The sequence below is a fragment of the Dermacentor variabilis genome, chromosome 11 (assembly GCF_050947875.1).
Source record: "Dermacentor variabilis isolate Ectoservices chromosome 11, ASM5094787v1, whole genome shotgun sequence".
In the NCBI taxonomy this organism is placed as follows: Eukaryota; Metazoa; Arthropoda; class Arachnida; order Ixodida; family Ixodidae; genus Dermacentor; species Dermacentor variabilis.
The window spans coordinates 78,763,519-78,782,148 of NC_134578.1; the positions used below are offsets into that span (position 1 = coordinate 78,763,519).

The 18,630-nt window shown below is 46.1% G+C and overlaps 1 protein-coding gene across 2 annotated transcripts in view; it reads left to right on the forward strand.

Annotated features, from left to right (window-relative positions):
- Positions 1 to 18,430, forward strand: part of LOC142564592 (uncharacterized) — a 207,114-nt gene extending 188,684 nt beyond the window's left edge. The window contains exons 1-2 of one of the 2 annotated variants that reach the window (XM_075675648.1): positions 16,122 to 16,617; positions 18,288 to 18,430. In XM_075675648.1, coding sequence (XP_075531763.1) covers positions 16,189 to 16,617; positions 18,288 to 18,305 — 447 coding nt within the window. In that variant the 5' untranslated portion in view covers positions 16,122 to 16,188 and the 3' untranslated portion in view covers positions 18,306 to 18,430. Of the gene's footprint in view, positions 1 to 16,121; positions 16,618 to 18,287 lie in introns of those variants that run through there. The other variant, XR_012824621.1, reaches the window with a different exon arrangement.
- The last annotated feature ends 200 nt before the right edge of the window (positions 18,431 to 18,630 follow it).

The window sequence follows — 18,630 nt, forward strand, 5'->3', positions numbered from 1 at the left end:
CTGTCAAACCTGTTCGTTTCACCACTGGACTTTCATACACTGCTTTGGCCGCGAGCTCCTTTGCCTTGGAACGAGTTAGGGCTTGCACTGTTCCCTCACTAAACCCGATTCCCTTGCGTCGTAGCAAATCCTCTGATTTGTTAGAAAACAAATATGGGTACTGTGGCGGGAGATGTGCCGAGACGGCGGCTTCAGTGTCCAGTACTCCGAAAGGGCCTTCAATACGAATTTTGGCCACCGGGAGACAAACACTGGAGGCCTCTACGGCTTGCCTTATCGAAGCACATTCCCCCGTGAACTGGCCTGCCTCTACGTGCGACGGATGCACTACGTCCATTGTGGCTGCCGAGTCGCGAAGCACTCTACACGGTTTGCCGTTTACCACGAGGTCTCGAATGTACGGTTCGAGCAAGTTCAGATTCTCTGCGTTACTACTTAGTGACATCAACACTAGTTTGCGATTCCTGCATCCCACGGAGATATGCCCCGTTTGCCGGCAGTTGTAGCAAACTACTGGTTTCTTAGCCTCGAAAGCCTTTTTCTTTTGCTTTTCTGCCCTCTGTTCGGGTGACTCCTTTTCTCCTTCGCTGCCCTCGTCACTTCTTTTCCCTGAATCTGATCTTTCCTTTGTTTTATACCGACTCGACTTTGACCATCGTTTTGGCTTGTCGGGTCTGCATTTATTCATCTCCTCCCTAGGAGCTTCGCTGCCTTCGTCCGCACGGCGAGTTACGTACTCCTCAGCGAGATCGGCCGCTCTCGAAACAGTGTCTACGCCTGGCCTATCCTAAACCCAGTACTTAATCTTTATTGGCAGCTGGCGGTAGAACTGTTCTAAAGCAACGCACTGCATTGTCTTTTCGGCGTCGCCGAGTGCACCCTCTTCTCTGAGCCATTCCTTCAGGTTTACCTCCAAGGTGTATGCAAAATGTGAGTATGACTCACTTTTGGTCTTCTCGACTTCCCTGAATTTTCGCCTGAATGCTTCTGCTGATAATCTATACTTTTTAAGCAGCTTCGCTTTGACTTCGTCGAAGTCCTCTGCTTCTTCTTTCCCCATGCGGGCGATAATATCAGCTACCTCACGTGGCAGTAACGTAAGCAAGCGTTGCGGCCACGTGCTTCTCGCGAATTTTGCCTTCGCACGTGTACCAGAAAAAGACCTACGTCCCCTCCTACTGCGTAGGGTGCCATCAAGTCTGTCATTCTGCGCTCGCTTTCACGTGCCTCTGTACTAGGTCTTTCAGAATTTTGAGCTTTCAAGAGCTCAATCTCTAAGCGCTTCATTTCGAGTGCGTGGCGTGCAACACGGTCGCGCTCTTCTTTGACCTCACGTGCGGCGCGCTCGCGCTCTTCTTTTTCCTCTAGGCCCTTACGCTCTTCTTCTTTTTCTTTAATGCTCTCGAGGCATTCCGTCAGTTCCTCGTCGTCTGCCCCGGTCGCTTCGATCGCCTCAATGATCTCCGGCTTTCTCTTTGATTAGGCAATTTGGAGGCCCAACTCTTTGGCCAAGCTCAACAATTCCGGCTTCTTTATTGCCTTCAAGTTCATGGCTGCCCTTTGTGCTGCTAAACCTTCACTCTATACAACCTTGACGTACTCAAACTTCCGTCAGCGGTTTAAGGAAAAATCACTGCTATGTACTTTAAAAAAATACGTAAAAGCCAAATGATATCTCAGTGAAGAAAAGCCGTGCACTCACCATATGCAGTCATGATCCAGACACCTTCCTTCCGAACGTTGTCACCAGGACGAAGAGGCTACGATCTCGTAGTTGTCGTCCAAGTTGGGGTCTTCAGGATTCCGTATCCCAATCGCTGCCAGCCCGTTTTTTGCGTACTCCAGGATAGTGTACCGTACTGCTGCCGAGAAGTAGCGACGCCTGCTTATCGAAGCTCGACCGACATTACTTATTGGGTAGCGTGGCGTTGTCGGCGGGCTGCAGGCATCCGGTAGATGATGGCGACCAAGCAGGGGCGAGACGATTTGCTAGTGCGAAACTTGCACTGTTTATTCAAAGGTAGTTGAAAGAAAATAAGACGAGCATGGAGTATGAAGTATCAAGTATGAAGTCTCAAGTCTCTCAAAGTACATTTCGGAGCCCCTTAAATAGGCTCTCTACAAGTGTGCGGGATCTTGCTTCCGTCGATGACACGTGACAGGCACGGAGAGAGGGCCCCTCCTCCTGCAATACCGAGCACGGGGAGGAGAAGTCGATCCTCTTTTCGACGAATCCGGGGAGAAGGTCAGGTGAATGACCTCTCCGGCGCCGTGGGGTCCGGCCAAGAGAAGGTGAAGGGGATGAGGTAGCACACACGATGCCACGACCAAGAGAAGGTGGAGGGGATGAGGTCGCCCGTGGGCTCCGGCTCAGAGGGTAGGGTGAATGACCTGTCGCCATGTGGTGTCAGACGCCAACCCTAACAATGCGCACTCGCGCGCATGCAAATGCAAATACGGAGGCACACGGAGGCACACACATTCACGCGCGCACACGCGCAACACAACCACACACAAACACGCTCACGACACACACACGCATAATTACTAACCGTTCTGGCTGCCGCTCAAAAACTTGCGCCGCAAAGTGATCACCGTTTCAACGCCCGCTGTGATAACTGCTTTATGGCATAAATTTGGCACTTCAAGTCAATGCGCGCTCTCGCGGTAGGGTGCAAAATGATTGTTCTTGTCGCGTGACTTTCACCATATTCCTTACGAAAACACTGCTTCAACGCAACAGCAGGGTTCCGACTAAGTGCCATAAATGCATATATCTTGCTAGAACGGACTGCGTCTTGTTATAGTAAGTTTTGATCTACAGCAGATATTTTGAAATATGTCTATATATATATTTGATGCTACCTATTCAATTGCCGTGGAGTTCCGAGTGAATTGTTGGACATGTGTCATGGAGCGTGAGACAACTGCTTCGCAGTCAGTTTGCCGAAGCGAACAACAGAAGCTATTATATTTATTTGTTTCACCGAAAGAGCCAGCTTACTTACGAAATTCACTAAATATTAATTGCGAAACTCCCGAAACATGGGGCTACATGCATTGTAGTCGCAAATCCTGGCCGATTAACACTTCCCTGCCCATACATTCTTTCTGCGATTATGTGCTATGAAAGGTAGCAAATTCAAATTTTACCACACTCCGATCGCTCGCGGACTGCTAGCGCCATCTAATAGAAGGCATCAAAACTATTTCTTCAGTTCCGTTTTCGGTTTCATTCGTCTCCGAACGGCGATATCCAAAGTGCCTCCTGAGTCGGGCCATAGTCGAGGTTGGTTTGATAGGTGCTCGTAGTTACCAAGATGTCATCAAAGTCGCGCGCCATTTTGTGCACTGACATGTCGCATTTCTGACGTTTCTGAAGGATATGTGCGCGAGTTTTTTGACAAAGTCAGCAGCCCTAATATGAAAGACAGCTTCGGTTGGTCAGATTTCAGGTCAAAAGTATTGCTTCCTTCTCGGAACCATTCGGTTGCTGCCCCACTATGATCTAAATATATTCTGTATGTTCTAAACGTAGCAGCACATACCTGCAGGTTGTGAATGTTCTTAACACGAGATAAGATGCCGCCACCGCACAAGCAGGCCAGTTTCCACTAGAAAGCGACCGGTAGTCGAACTGGGCGTCGCACAAGAGCTAGTCTCTAAGGCTAAGGTTTTCTGATATATCTCAAGAAGTTAGACGCATACAATGGTGAAATTTGTTGCAATATTGCGCAGATTACAAAGGTTGATGTAGACTCTCATCTGTTTTCTTCTTTTTTTACGTTGGCTTTAAGCAACATTGACGTTATTAGATCTCGTTTTTTCTTACAAATACTTGTTCAGATAGTTTTTCACAGCATTTTTAATCAGCATGTCATTTCGCGCTGGCATTGTTGGAAAGACAATTGCGAACTCCAAACTTCGATATAACCTACATTTGTGACTGGAAAAAAATGTGTATATAGACGAATATCGAACATATAAATCATTTCTCCCGTGCAGGGCTAAGAATTTGAATTTTTTGCAGCTTCTATAGAATAAACGTTAGTAGCAACGCTTCTCGCTCGAGTAATCTTCGAATGCTACACGAAGCAGTATTTAGCTTGAATCACTTCATTACACTATTTACTCCATTTAGGCGCTGCTGCTTATTTTCAATTTAATTCTGCAGCACGTTTCGCAGAACCGTATATTTCATTCTCGTACACCTGTCGCAATACCGGCTATCCTCGCCAAATACTGCGATGATTTATTTGCAGTTCCCATCATTCCCTACGATGCAGTATGTTCAATGCGTCATTATGAGTGGGTAAACTAGGTTACCTAGGACGCACATCTAGGACAAACTTGAGTCCTGCTGTGACGCCTGCATTGCCTGCACACGAGGGTTCCTGCCATCTGTTGGAGAAAGTTGCGCACACGGCAAAGTATGTCTGGTGCATTTGCTACAAGGTGGCGCTTTGGTTGTGAAGCCGCAGATTTGAACCGATGTTCCCACATCGCTCTAAAAAGGTTGGATTGAATGCTAGGATCCTTAAAACACTTTGTCGCAGTATAAAGCAAATAAATGAAAGAGCAGGAAACGGAAACAGATGCGATAAGAGACAAACGAAAGAAAAAAAAAGATATGTGCAGCGCATGCGGGTACTGGAAAAGCAAAAACTAACAAAGCTAAAAAAACCTGAAGGGAAGCAACATCAAGAAGAAATTGGCTATGTAAAATTCAAAATTAAGAATGCCTACTAAGGGAAACAAAAGTAGAAAGGGAAGTAGAATTAATTAGCTGCGCCCGAGCGCGCAATGACCGAAAGGCTGTGCTGATGCAGCAGGCAGCATGAAAAGTATGTCGCTAGTGTAAAAAATTTATCAAGGAAGCGGTGGGCTGCCTAAATTTTAAAATTCAAATCGGTTGATTGCGAATCCGCATTCATTGTGTGCGTAAAAACGGGCAGAAATAGATGCTTGACCTTTGTTCTTATGCTCAAAATTAACGTAAATTAAGAAAAAATAACACCAAGAATGTGCTTCAACTCCTTTTGCACTATTTTGAGCGCATCTATCTTTGTATGAGGGGTGAATATTTTAGGCATTTCTTTATGCGTTACACTATGAAGTGAATGCAATATCCATTGCAATGTAAAAAAAGAGTATCACAATAAGATGCAGTCCAATCTCTGTAATATCTATGGCCACTTCTGGCATCCTGTTCATTCTCGATGGTTAAATGTTTTACCATATTAAAACCAACTAGACAACGTAACCGCATTTGTGCCCTTAAAGTTAAGCGCATTCATATTTCTGTTGCAAGTCCTTGCTAGCAAATTTTGATTGAATACCTACCAAATGTGCTAAATCTGTTTAGTTTAAGACGACCGTGTCAGTCATATATATTAAGGGCGCAAGTAAAAATTCTGCCTATTGGGCCCGACCGGATGATTACTGTTTTTCTGAAATTATCGTTTTTGTTTTCCAGAACAAAGGCTTATCCTGTACTTTACCATATGGAGCCATCACTGGTCACCTTGCTAGCACAAGCCCCCGCGGTTGCTTAGTGGCTATGGTGTTGTGCTGCCAAGCATGAGGTCGTGGGATTGAATCCCGGCTACGGCGGCCGTATTTCGATGGTCGCGAAATGCGAAAACACCCGTGTACTTAAATTTAGGTGCAGTTCAAGAAACTCTGGTGGTCCAAACTACCGGAGTCCCCTACTACGCCGTGCGTCATGATCAGCTCGTGGTTCTGGCACTTGAAGCCCCATATTTCACCTTGTTAACACAGCTGTAACCTGCTTGACTTCGTGTTTTCTTTCCTTCGAAGCAACACTAGCCGTATGCTTAAATGCTCATGCTTCTATTAAATAATTTTCTTCCACATCGGGCAGCGATGGAATCTCAGGAAACTAAAACACGCAATGCCGGCACATATTTCATTGTAGTAGATAGGACTTAACAGCTCTTAAATTTATTATTTCTGCTTTCTCTATCTGTCTCAAGCGCTAACTTCAACTAAACAATTCCAGAATTTTCTGCAAATATTTAAACAATGTGACGAACATTGAAAGCTTTCACATTACGGAATTCGGCATTGTGATCCTAGTAACTTCCTCCCCTTAAGTAAATCTAGCTTATGTGTCAGTCATTTTTCTTGAGCAACATTTTAATACATCTGCATTCCAAAAAAAAAACAGCTTTTCTACTATCCGGCTGTAGCAGACAGCAACGAAATAGATTGCGAAGAAGATCCCAAGAAGCCTGTTTATCATATCAAACTTACATATTACAGATGTATATGCTCGTGACGCTACTACATGGCAAGACGTTTACTAGAATATAAGCAAATCATTTAAGTGTGCGAAAATTCCACATTGCACTTGCGCTCTCAATCTATCTATATCTGATACAGCAGCCCAAATAAGACTAGCTTTCAAGCACCTATTAGCGACTACTTCTTCAGGGGCGTTTCCCTTCAAGTGTGGTGACGTCAATCACAGAAACATCTGTATCTAAAAGGTGACCTTGCAGCCTTCACCCTCAGCTTCTGCGCTTCGGGACCAAAAGTTGGTGGAAGAAACCGACAACGCAATTAAGCAAGAACACAGCCCGATTCTGCCTAGCCTGCAATCGGTTGGAAGACGTGCAGCTCGGGCCAGCATGAAACGGAGCCCGAAGGAGTGCGACTGCTTGAAGTGCCCGGAATGTGAGCAGAAGATTCGTGCTAAGCAAAGGGGTGGGCTGCAGGGACAGCCAGGCCCTCTAGAACTCGAGGAACAGAAGCGGCTGTCGCGAGAAGCAGGAGAAGCTGGTTTTCCGGGCGCCGCTCTGGTGTCTGAATCGCCGGCCGCTGCCAGCAGAATGCTTACTTCTGCCATTGGGCGTCGACAACGTTCAACTGAAAGCGCGTCGACGGAGAGCATCCAGAAAACGGAGACTTCCTACGAGGGCTCTGGCGGCGCTAGTCCTGGAGGCCCTCCTTCGCAAGTAGAAAATGCCTCTAGCTCAGATCCTTCAGGCGAGGCTGAAGGGCCTCGAACCGCGAGGCCCCATCACAGCAGCTGGAGCAGATGGCCCTGGGATGGTGAGTGGTTTCTTCGGCTGAAACGTTTTCTTCTCCCGGAAAAGCTAATAGAACCGCTGTCATTGGGGAGGGGGGGGGGGAGGTGGAAGTACTTCGAACGTCCAACATGGACTCAAGAAAGTGCAATTTGATAGCACAAGAGCTTAGCCTCTTTCGCGAGTCCGTTTTGCTTCGTGTTTCTCATCTCCTCGTATAACAACTCACCACTTCATCCACCTGTCTGTTCTACGTGAAGGTATCCACGGCGCTCAATTTAAATTTTCTTTATGAGTGGTTATCTCTACCATGTGGTTTCATGGCGCCTATCATCTTGCACTATTTGACGCGTCTCACACGCGAACAGTATTTTCTTTCAGCAGATTCGGTAAAATCGCCGGCCTGCAGATTCTTCGCATTCTTTATCCTCTCGGGTCTTCATGTACCACCTCATCGCTGTAACACATTACTGCTGTAGCAAAGGTGGTTCCTGGCCAAGCAGTTGGGCCGGTAAAAGTTTAGCTCGTGCATTACCCTGCATCGCCACTTTGCATTCCCCTACTTTGATCTTTTTGAACGTCAGCACGGGAGCCGTAGCATTCGGCACGCATGCTCACTTAGTTGAAGGGTTCAGTGTAAAGACTTTATTGGTTCGCGCGTATGACGTCACGTCATCGCGCTCGCCGTCTGCTACGACAAGATTTACGGCCGAGGAACTAAGCATTAGCCTCTGAAATATGAATATCGGGGTGCGTATAGCAGCCATGGTGTAACATACTTTGTTCTTCTACTGCATACTAACGATGAGCTTGTGTCCGAGTAGTTGTGAAATATAAAAGCTGAAATCAACATCTGGGCTGTTCTCACAGCATATCCTCACTTGTAGAATGGCACATCTAGTTCGGGCTGAATAATGCATCAAGTGTACCAATGTATGCAGGGACTACTTCTAGAAAGCAGCCACAAAGCTTCTAATTGTGCCTAAAGTATTTACAGACATAAAATAACTGACAAATTCTCTGTGGCTTCCCGTTTCATCTTAAAACCGTTGTGAATATGTTCGCCGGCAGAAATCATCGCGCGTATGTTTCCCCTAGGCATCTAACCACTTACCACCTTGTCGAGGGACGCATCGCTTCATTCTGCACAGGCGGAGCGTGGTGTGTGAGTTTGCTGAGAACCGCATTGGAATAACATACTGCTCAGACTATCTGTGATTGCTCCCATGACGTTGTGCTCGTGCAGAGAGTCTATTCTCTTGTCAAATCGGCACAATGCTTCTGCGCGGCGGCTAGGCTACGCTCATAGTACCTAAAGCCACGCAATACCGACTGCATGCATAAAAAAAAAAGATGGTACTATCGCGGGGTGGAAGGCTTATTATTGATTTCTCCGTCATTCCCAGCTGAATTTGTTACATTTTTGAAGGCTCTAGAAAAGGACGACGCACAGGTTAAAGGACAAGACCCTCGGCATGTACATACTTGCTCTCCCTAACCCGCACGCACTTCTGGGCGTTTGCTTGTTCATTCATTCATTGCGCCACTCAGTATGCGCTTTGCCACTTCAAAACCAGCACTTGCGTTGAGGGCCCTGTTTCGATGCTGACTGCTGTGCCTCATTTCTCTTGCACGAGTTGCATAATGTCATGTCCATGTGCTACCGGTGTAAATGCAACCCCCAATATGCCGAATACCACTCCAATGCGTGTTATCTCTTTTCTTTTACCCGCATTTTTTTTTTCAGCGGCTACATGTACACGCTGAAGCGTACATTCTGGGAGTACTGCCTGCCTAAATACCGGTTACAGTGCCATTACACGTTCCACTTTCACGTAATTTTGTGGAAGAGGTTTGCTGATCAGTTCTGTTCGGATTACACTTGCTGCTTATGTTATATGGGCTTTGGCTCGCGTCAATATCACTGTGGTCTGCTATACTCCTCGCGAAGACGTCGCAACGTTCCCTTATGCTCAATTCAATTTACTTTTTCAGCCTCGTGGTAGTCCATGATTGCCATTGGGATCATCGACCATGGCGCTTCCAGCACCGTCTGTTTCGTCATTCATGAAGCGATGCGCACTGCAATTATCGAAAGTTTCGATCTTTAGACAATAAACTTGCTTTCGTTTCTTTTACTCGTCTTGCTTCAATGTGTCCTCCCTGGCTCAACATGCTGCGCCGCAACAATTGGTTTCGCTCTGCACTAGCGATTTAACAATCTTGCTCACTCAACGTGATCACTCTACGTGCATGAGGGGTCTCGGTTACGATGACACTACGGAAAACTAGTGGCTGCCGGTATTCCGTGTGGCCAGCACTCAAGAGTACTTAATCGCGCATGCGCGGTATGTCTGTCTACGTTAGCAGGTCACTGGGCGTATGGCTTCATCGCAGCTCTCGTATGTCGCACGCGTTCTCTCTGCTGATTGCCTCGTTGTGATTGCATTTTACTCGCACAACCTCGTCTTACATCGAGTTATATGCGTCCATACACCTACCGCATTAAAAAAAATGTACAGCATAGCCATACTCTACCTTTAATGTACTTTGAAGCTCATACCTGTTATTGCTATACTCCAAACCGAAGCAGCTCCAGTCGTGTACAAGGAGCATTTGACATTACGATAAGAACAAGTGTAGCTGCGCAGCCCATGTAATGTGCAGGGTAGATAACCGGTGCACAATTTGATTTGCAGAATGCGTGTTTCCTCGCGTGCTAGGGCGCATTTACAGGGCTTTTTTTTTTTTTTTTGCAGCTTGCTAGCAGGTAAGCTTGCTCAGGTAAGCTTGCCAGAAGGAAATCGGGTAAGTAAGATACGAGGGGAGCATTAGAAGCCACTATAGTGATTCCGATGGTAGAAGCGAAATTTCGGTTTAGGACCTGAATATTCAAGATATTCTCAAAAATTCGAAAGCTCGAAACAGTAGAAGCGCGAAGTTTAGAAATTACTAGCTCTGCATCAAAAACACATATCGCGGGTCCGTAAGCGGCATCTATTAGGTTCACAGGGGGAAAAGTCATGTCAATTTATACCTTGCGTGAATTTGTTACGTTATGTATTCAGATAGGAACCCCAGAGTTGTCTCACGGATTTAAATATTTGCTTAAATAAACTCTATATACAATTTACCTACGCGATTAGGTGTTAAGAAGGAAATGCACACATACCCTCGCACACACAATAGGCAGGCAGGCACGCACGCGCACGCACGCGCGCGCAAACACACGCACACGCACACACACGCACGCACGCGCACGCACGCACACACACACATGCACGCACGCACACACGCACACACACTCGCTCTCAGTCCGTTCTGGCTGCCTTTCAAAAACCTGCGCAGCAAACAGACTGCATAACACTCTCCCTACCATGACCATTACAACGCAAGCTGTAAACTGCTTTACGGATTAATTTTGACGCTTCTTCAAGTCTATGTGCCCTCTGCGGGGAGGGTGCAAAACGATTTTCTCTTGTCTTCTGACTTCACCCCCATCTCTGACCAAAACACTGCTTTAACGCACCATAACGACACATCATGACCCACCATTGCCATAAATGTATGTGTTGTTAGAAGGGACTAGCTTCTTGCTGTAGTGAGTTGAAACGTTTTGTCCTCTGCCAATATTTTGAAATATACCTATATATATTTCATTTTGCCATTCAGTTACGCTTCTATACTGCCGTGAAGTTCCGAACAGTAATGTCTAGAAATGCTGGACATGTGTGAAGATGCGTATGACAACTGCTTTGCAATCAGTTTGCGGAAGCGAATAATGGAAACTCTTATATTTATTTGTTTTAACGAAACAGCCATATTACTTACGAAACTCACTAAATATTGCTTAGGCAGAATAGAAACTGGGGCAACATGCATTGCAGCCGCAAATTCCGGTCGATTAACACTTAGCTGCCCATGCTAACTCTGAAACATTATGCGCTGTGAATGACAGCAAATTCAAATTTTACTGCACTCCGATCACTCGCGGACCGTTAGCGCCATCTAATTGGAGGCATCAAAAATATTTTTTCAGTTTCGTTTTCGGTTTGATTTTTCTCCGCGCGGCGATATTCAAGGTGCCCCCCGAGTCGGGCCATAGTCGGGGCCGGGTTAATAGGTGCTCGTAGTTACCGAGATGTCATCACAGTTGCACGCCATTTTGTCCACTGAAATTTCGCATTTCTGAAGTTTCTGAAGGATCTATACGCGAGTTTTTGGACCACGTCAGCAGCGCTAACATGAAAGACCGCTCCGGTTGGGCAGATTTCAGGCCTAAAGTATTGCTTTCTTCATGGAACCTCTTGGTTGCTGCCCCACTCTTATCTAAATATATTCTGCCTGTTCTGATGGTAGCAGCACTTGTCTACGGGGTGCGAATGTTCTTAACACGAGATAAGATGCCACCGCCGCACAAAGAGCCGTGTTTCCGCTAGAAAGCGACCGGGAGTCGAAGTGGACGTCGCACAAGAGTTAGTCTCTAAGGCTAAGGTTTTCTGACATATCTCAAGAAATTATATGCATAGAATGGTGAAATTTGTTCTTATATTGCGCAGCTTGCAGGAAGGCTGATGTATACTCTAATATTTTTCTTTTCTTTACGTTGGCTTTAAGCAATTCACGTCTTTAGATCTCGTTTTTTTTGGTACAAAATATTTGTTCAGAGGTTTTTTCACGGTTTCTTTAATGGAGAAGTTCTTTCGCAGTAGCATTGTTAGAAAGACAATTCTCTACTCCAAACTTAGATACAGCATACTTTTGTATGAACCATTCTTTGTGACTGGAAAAAAGAATGTACTTACTAGAATATCGTAAATATGCATCTTTTAACACATTCAGGACGAAGAATTTGCATTTTTTGCAGGTTCTATAGAATATATGTTTGAGCAACGCTTTTCGGTCCGAGTAATCTTTGAATGCTGCACGAAACAGTATTTAGCTGGCCTGCGATTTACGTCTCTCGAATGGCATCGTTATACGATGTACAACATTTAAGCGCAGCTGCTTATCTTCAATGTCATTCTGCAGCGCTTTTCGCAGAAACGTTTATTTGATTCTCGTACATCTGCCGCAATACCGGCTATCCTCAGCAAACACTGCGGTGATTTATTTGCAGTTCCCATCGTTCCCTAAGATGCAGTACTTTCAGTTCATCATTATGAGGGGGTGAACCTGGTTACCTAAGAACGCACTTGTAGCATATTCTTCAGTCCTGCTTTGACGCCTGCATTTCCTACACACGACTGTTTTCGCCATCTGTTGGAGAAAGTTGCGCACGAGGCAAAGTACGCGTGGTGCATTTGATACAAGGTGGCGCTTTCGTTGTGTAGCCGCAGATTTGAACCTGTATCGTTCAAATGTATAGCGTTCCCACATCGCTCTAAGAACGTTATATTGAATGGTAGGATCCTGAAAACATTTTGTCGTAGTATAAAGCAACGAAAGGGAAGAGCAGCTAAATGAAACAGTGGAGATAAGAGACAAACGATATCAGAAAATATGTGCAGCGCATACGAGCAATGGAAAAGCAAAAACTTACTAAGCTAAAGAAACGTGAAGTGGAGCAGCATTAAGAACAAACTGGGCATGTAAAATTGAAAATTAAAAATGCATACTAGGGAAACAAAAGTAGAATGACAAGTGGAATAACCTAGCGGCGCCCGAGCGTGCAATAACCGAGAAGGTGGTGCTGATGCAGCAGGCGAAATGAAAAGTATGTCGCAAATGTAGAAAAATAGTCTAGAAAGTGGGCTGCCTAAATTATGAAATTCGAGACGATAGACTGCGGGATTCCGGGAAAGTGGGTTCGTTGTGAGCGGAAGTACGGGCAGAAATAGACGCTTGGCCTTTTTTCATGCTCAAAATCGCAGGAGGCTGCAGTCATTCTTGACGAGAATTTCCACCCATTATATCACAACGTCTTTAATAATCTACCAATGACTTGGAACTTGGTATGTCTTCGTCCAACATTAGATGAAGCGTACAATGGAATAAACACATTTGTCTGCTTCGAACGCTTCTCTGCTAGTTACTGCTTTTATAGATTATCAGCGATTACAAGCGTTTGGCACATTATAGCGGAGCTTTCTGTGCCTGCCATTCAATAGCTTCACCTTTGTCCTCAGTCACTGGCCGGGTTCTCACAGAGTAGATTTGAATTGATTTAACAAAAAAAAAAAATGGAGCGCGTTCAGCGGCGGGATTCGAGCCTCAGTCCCCTACCGAAGCACATTGATGCAATAACTATTACGCCACACCTGCTTCTTTTCTTTATACAACGGAAAGCGCACATGGAAACAGTCTAAACAGAAATTCAAGATGTACAACATATGGAAAATACCCAAAAATTAAGCAATCATGCGCATGCATCCAGCATCTCCATCAAATCTTGTGCTCGCACCTGAGCCGCATGCACACCGTTTCATGGACTGCAGACTCACGAGAAAAAGAAGTATCTTGTAGACCACGGGCTTTCAGTACGAATATTACGCATCCTGCTTTGCCATATGATATGCAAGCCAAGGACTACAATCATATCGTAAGGCAGGTCACCAGGATTTCTAAGCGGCAGATATCGAGTTTTGTTTGGTGCCCTGTCTACATCTTTCGTTAGTAGTCACTAGGCCACAACTACAAACGTACACTTGTACCGTGTCAACGCGACCTAGCTCTTCGCGATGATCGGCTCGTGTTGATAACTATGATTACCATACTACGGAGCACACACACAATGGCTGATCCGTCAAGAAACGTGTACGGGTGTCGATTACGATGATGAATTTGATACTATATCACATACCCATCACGGGGCAGCCACGAAGCTGGTGCTACATATCGTGCCAAGGCAATCTAGCTTTTTGAGGTGATCGGCGCCTGTTGATGACAAATATAATTTCCATTCTATGGTACATACTCATACCGGATGATTGGCCAAGAAGCGAGGGTAAATATAATGCCAAGACAAACACACACTCTGAGAGGATCGCCTCCTCTGGATGATTATAATTTACATACTACAGTATCTAATGACAAAAGGGAATTGGCGAAGACGCGGGCGGTACATACCGTGTGAAAACCAAGTAGTTCATTTATGGCTTTATATGAGGGGTGAATATTTTAGGTATTTCGTTACCAGTTAATTTTCATGAGAAAGTGAATGCTATATGCATGAGAATGTAAACGGGATATCATGAAAAGATGCAAAGTCCAGCCTTTGCAAACATACGATGGCCACTCGTCGTGTACTCTTCACCCGCGATGGGGACATGTTTAGCTGTATTAACAACCAACTACACCGTCTAACCGCATTTATGGTCTTAATTTTCTTAACATGCATATTTATGTAGCGAGCTTGTGCAACTATATTCTGATTAAATGCCTGCTATATGTGGTAATTCTTAACACGTCGTCTTATTCGATACGGTGATGTATATCGGAGACAAAACTAACAAAAATATTGCCTGTTTCGCCCTGTCGGTTGTTTCCTGCTTTTCTAAAATTATGTTTGTTTTGTAAAAGGAAGGCCTATCTTGCACTTTACTATATGGGGTTATCAAAGCTCACCTCGCTAGCACATCTGCATCCTGCATGACTTTGAGTTTCCGTACGTTTTGAGCTAGACAAATAGTGTGCGGCTTAATACTAACGCTTTTATAAAATAATTTTCTTCCGCATAAGGAAGCGATGGTATTTGAAGAAAATGTAAGACGCTATGTCGGCATATTTAACCGTAGCAGATATGACTAAACTGCTCTTAATTTCAATATCCGTGCTTAATATATCTGTCTCAAGTGCTAGCTTTAACGGAACAATTCGAAAATGTGACGAAGGCTTATGTTTGCACAATACAAAATTCGGCATTGGGATCCCAGTACCTTCCTAACACGCTGTGGTTGCTTAATGACTGTGGTGTTGCGCTGCTAAGCGCGATATCGTGGGATTAAATCCCGGCATCTGCAGCCGCCTTTCGATGAGGGCCAAGTGTAAGAACACCCGTATACTTAGATTTAGGTACACGTTAAGGAACCCCAGGTGGTCAAAATTAATCCGGAGTCCCTCATGTGGCACGCCTGATAAACAGATCGTGCGTTTGGTACGTAAAACCGACAATCTAAAGTTAATTTAGTGCCTTACAATTCCAGTTCACTTGCCCACTGCTCTCTCAAGAGCAGCATTTTAAAGCTTCTGCATATCAGAAAGAAAATTGGCAGTGGCTTAGCTCGGCTATGCCAGGAAATACGTAGCAAAAGCTAAGGCATAGCACGGTTAGCCTTGGTTAATCTTGATTGCAAGTCCAGGATAGTCTGGTTGTCTAGCTATGTTACCGCGCTTAGCCTAGTCGTTCGACGCGCTGTTTGTCTGTTTCCTGGGCGATTCGTTTCCTCTTCATCTCGTTCCGATGTCGATTTCAGGCCTCCTGCTGCTGATCAGAATTGTCGCCGTCCATACTGCCGCCTCAACTGTGGTTGCTGTGCACGCGAGCTCTCCTTTTCAATCCTCCGACATGTTATTAGGCATGCGACGCAGCTGACAAAGCGAGCGGAGGCGAGCGCGACGACGAGGAACGCGTGTGATGAGGAGCGCGGTGTCACGTCATGTACCTCCTCAGAGCACGGCCACGGCGAAATCGCAAGTTCACACCAGTAAAGATATCGCTTTAATAAAAACCTTCGTATCATATTTGGATGTAGCAGGCTAATGCAAGATATCGCAAAGAAAATCTGAAGAAGCCTGTTTATCGCATCGAATTTACACATTACACATGTATATTTTCGTGGCGCCGAGATACGACAAGTCTTCTGACAGAAAATAAACAAATAATTTCAACGCACCAACAAACCACAATGCACTTGCGCTTTCACTGTATCTATATCTGATAGAACAGCCTAAATAAAGCTAGGCTTTCAAGCACCTATTGGCGAACCCCTCTTCGGGGGTGTTTCCGCTCTTCAAGCGTGGTGACGTCAATGGAGAAACATCTGTATATAAAAGGTGGCCTTGCAGCCTTCACCCTCACTTTGCGCGCTGAAGAACTGCTAGTCGGTGAAAGGCACCGACAACGCGATCCAGGAAGACCACAGCCAGGATCTGCCTAGACTGCAATCGCTTGGCCAGTCGTGCAGCTCGAGCCAGCATGGAACCCGCCCCCAAGGAGTGCCGCTGCTTGATGTGCCCGGAATGCCAGAAGAAGATTCGTGCTAAACTACCGGGTTGGCTGCAGGAACAACCTGGCCTGAAAGAGCTCGAGGAACAGAAGCGGCTGTCGCAAGAAGCAGGAGAAGCTGGTTTTCCGGGCGCCGCTCTGCTGGTGACCAAATCGTCAGCCGCTGCCGACAGAATGCTTGCTTCGGCCCTTGGGTTTCGCCAAGGTTCAACTGAAAGCGACTCGTCCGAGAGCAGCCAGAAAACCACGACTTCTGACGTGGGCTTCGGCGGCCCCAGTCCTGGAGGCACTCCTTCGAAAGTAGGAGAGGCCTCGAGCTCGGGGTGCCCTGGCCAGGCTGAAGGGAAGGAGCCCGAACCAGGCCCATTCCCAACCACTGGTTCTGCGGGCGCTGAGCTGGTGAGTGGCTTTCTTCGGCTGGCTCGTTTTCTTCTTACAGAATAGCAAATCGAATCATCTCTCCTATGTGGCTTCATGGCGCCTTCGATCTTACACTATTTCAGGTGTCTTACGCGTGACTATTATTTTCAGTGGATTCTGTAAAGCCACCCTGCAGTTTGTTAGTCTTTATCCTTTCAGACCTTCATGTACTGCTTCTTCCCGACAATGCATTCCTGCTGTCGCTAAGGTGGTTCCGTGCCAGGTGGTTCTGCCGCCCCTAGTATAGCTCGTGAATTCCCTAGCATCGCCACTTTACCTTGCGGTATCTTGATCTTTTTGCGTGTGCACCCGGTAGCCGTGGCATTCGGTAATATCCCCGTAAGCTAACGTTTTCGCCGAAAACTTTTGCGCGCGCTCAGTGGGTTCAGAGGTTCCGCGTAAAGATTTTATTGGTTCGCATGCATGACGTCATGTCATCGTGGTAGTCGTCTGCTACGCCCGGATTTACGGTCAAGGAACGAAGTATAAGCCTCTGAAGTATGAATGTCTGCGTGCATAAAGCAGCCATGGTGGAACAAGCTTTGTTTTAGCGTTGTAGACTGGCGATGACCATTGCGCTGCGAGCGGCTGTGAAATCTGAAAGCAGAAATAAACTTCATGGCTGTTGTCACACCATTTGCTCCCGTGTAGACGGGAAGAAATAGGTACGGCCGAACGCTGTGTCACGTGTGGCAATGTATGCAGCGGCTACTCCTCGCAAGAAGCTATTAAATTTGTTAGTTGCGCCTAAACCATTCACAATCGTGAACTGACGGACACAGGCCGTAGCGTCCTTTTTATCTGTCTATAGGTATATTGGGAATAAGTTTGAGGGCAGGAATGACCGCAAAAATAGTTTCCCGTTGTATTTAGTAGATTTCCACCAGGTCGAGAAACAGTTTCATTTACCAGCGGCCGAGCGTGGCCTAGGAGTTAGCTGAGACGCGCATTGCATCAAAAATCTATTGCCTGCCAGACGATGTGGTAATGCTCTCATGACGTTGTGCGCGCGCGGAGAGGCTTTTCTCGTCGTCAATCCGCACACTGATTCTGCGGTGCCGCTGGACAGCGCACATAGTACTTAAAGTCACGTGACATCGACTGCACGCTAAAGAAAATGGTACTTTCTCGGTGTGGAAGGCTCCTCGTCATATTCTTGCTTGCCTAGCCCGCACACAATGCTTGGCGTTTGCTTGTTCCTTCCCTCCGTCCCTCAGTGTGCGCTTTGTCTTTCGAAAACCAGCACTTGCGTTGACACCCCTGTTTCCGTGCTGACCGCTATGCGTCATATGTGTGGCATGGGTTGCATAATGTCCCATTTGTGCACTACCGGCGTACATGCAAGCCCCAACGTGTCGAATGGCACTCCAACGAATGTCATCTCTGCTCTTTTACCTGCATTTTTTTTCAGCGGCTATATTCATACGCTGAAACATACATTTTCGGAGTACTGGGTGCCTGACAACCGGTTACGGTGCGCTTACGCGTTGTACTTTCACGTGCTTCGGTGGAAGAAGCTTCCTGATCAGTTCTGTTCGGTTTCCTGTCGGTGCTTATGTTATATGGGGATTGCCTGGCATCAATTTAAATGGGGTCTGCTATACGCTTTGCGTAGACGTCGTAACGTTCACTTCAATGTTCATTTTCAGCCTCGTGGAAATCCATGATGGCGGCCGGGACCACCGACCACGGCGCTTCCAGCAGCCTTTGGGTCGTCATTGATGAAGCGATGCGCACTGCAATTATCAAAAGCTTCGATCTTTAGACAATAAACGTGCTTTCGTTTCTTTTACACGTCTTGCTTCAATGTGTGCTCCCTGGCTCAACAGGCTGACCCACAACACTTGGCTTTGGTCTTCCACAGCGATCTTGCTTACTTAACGTGCTTACTCTGCATACATATGGGTGGTCTTTGTTACCACCACACCCCAGGAAACGAATTAATAGCGGTATTCAGTGTGCCCACCTTTGAAGAGTAACCAATATCGCATG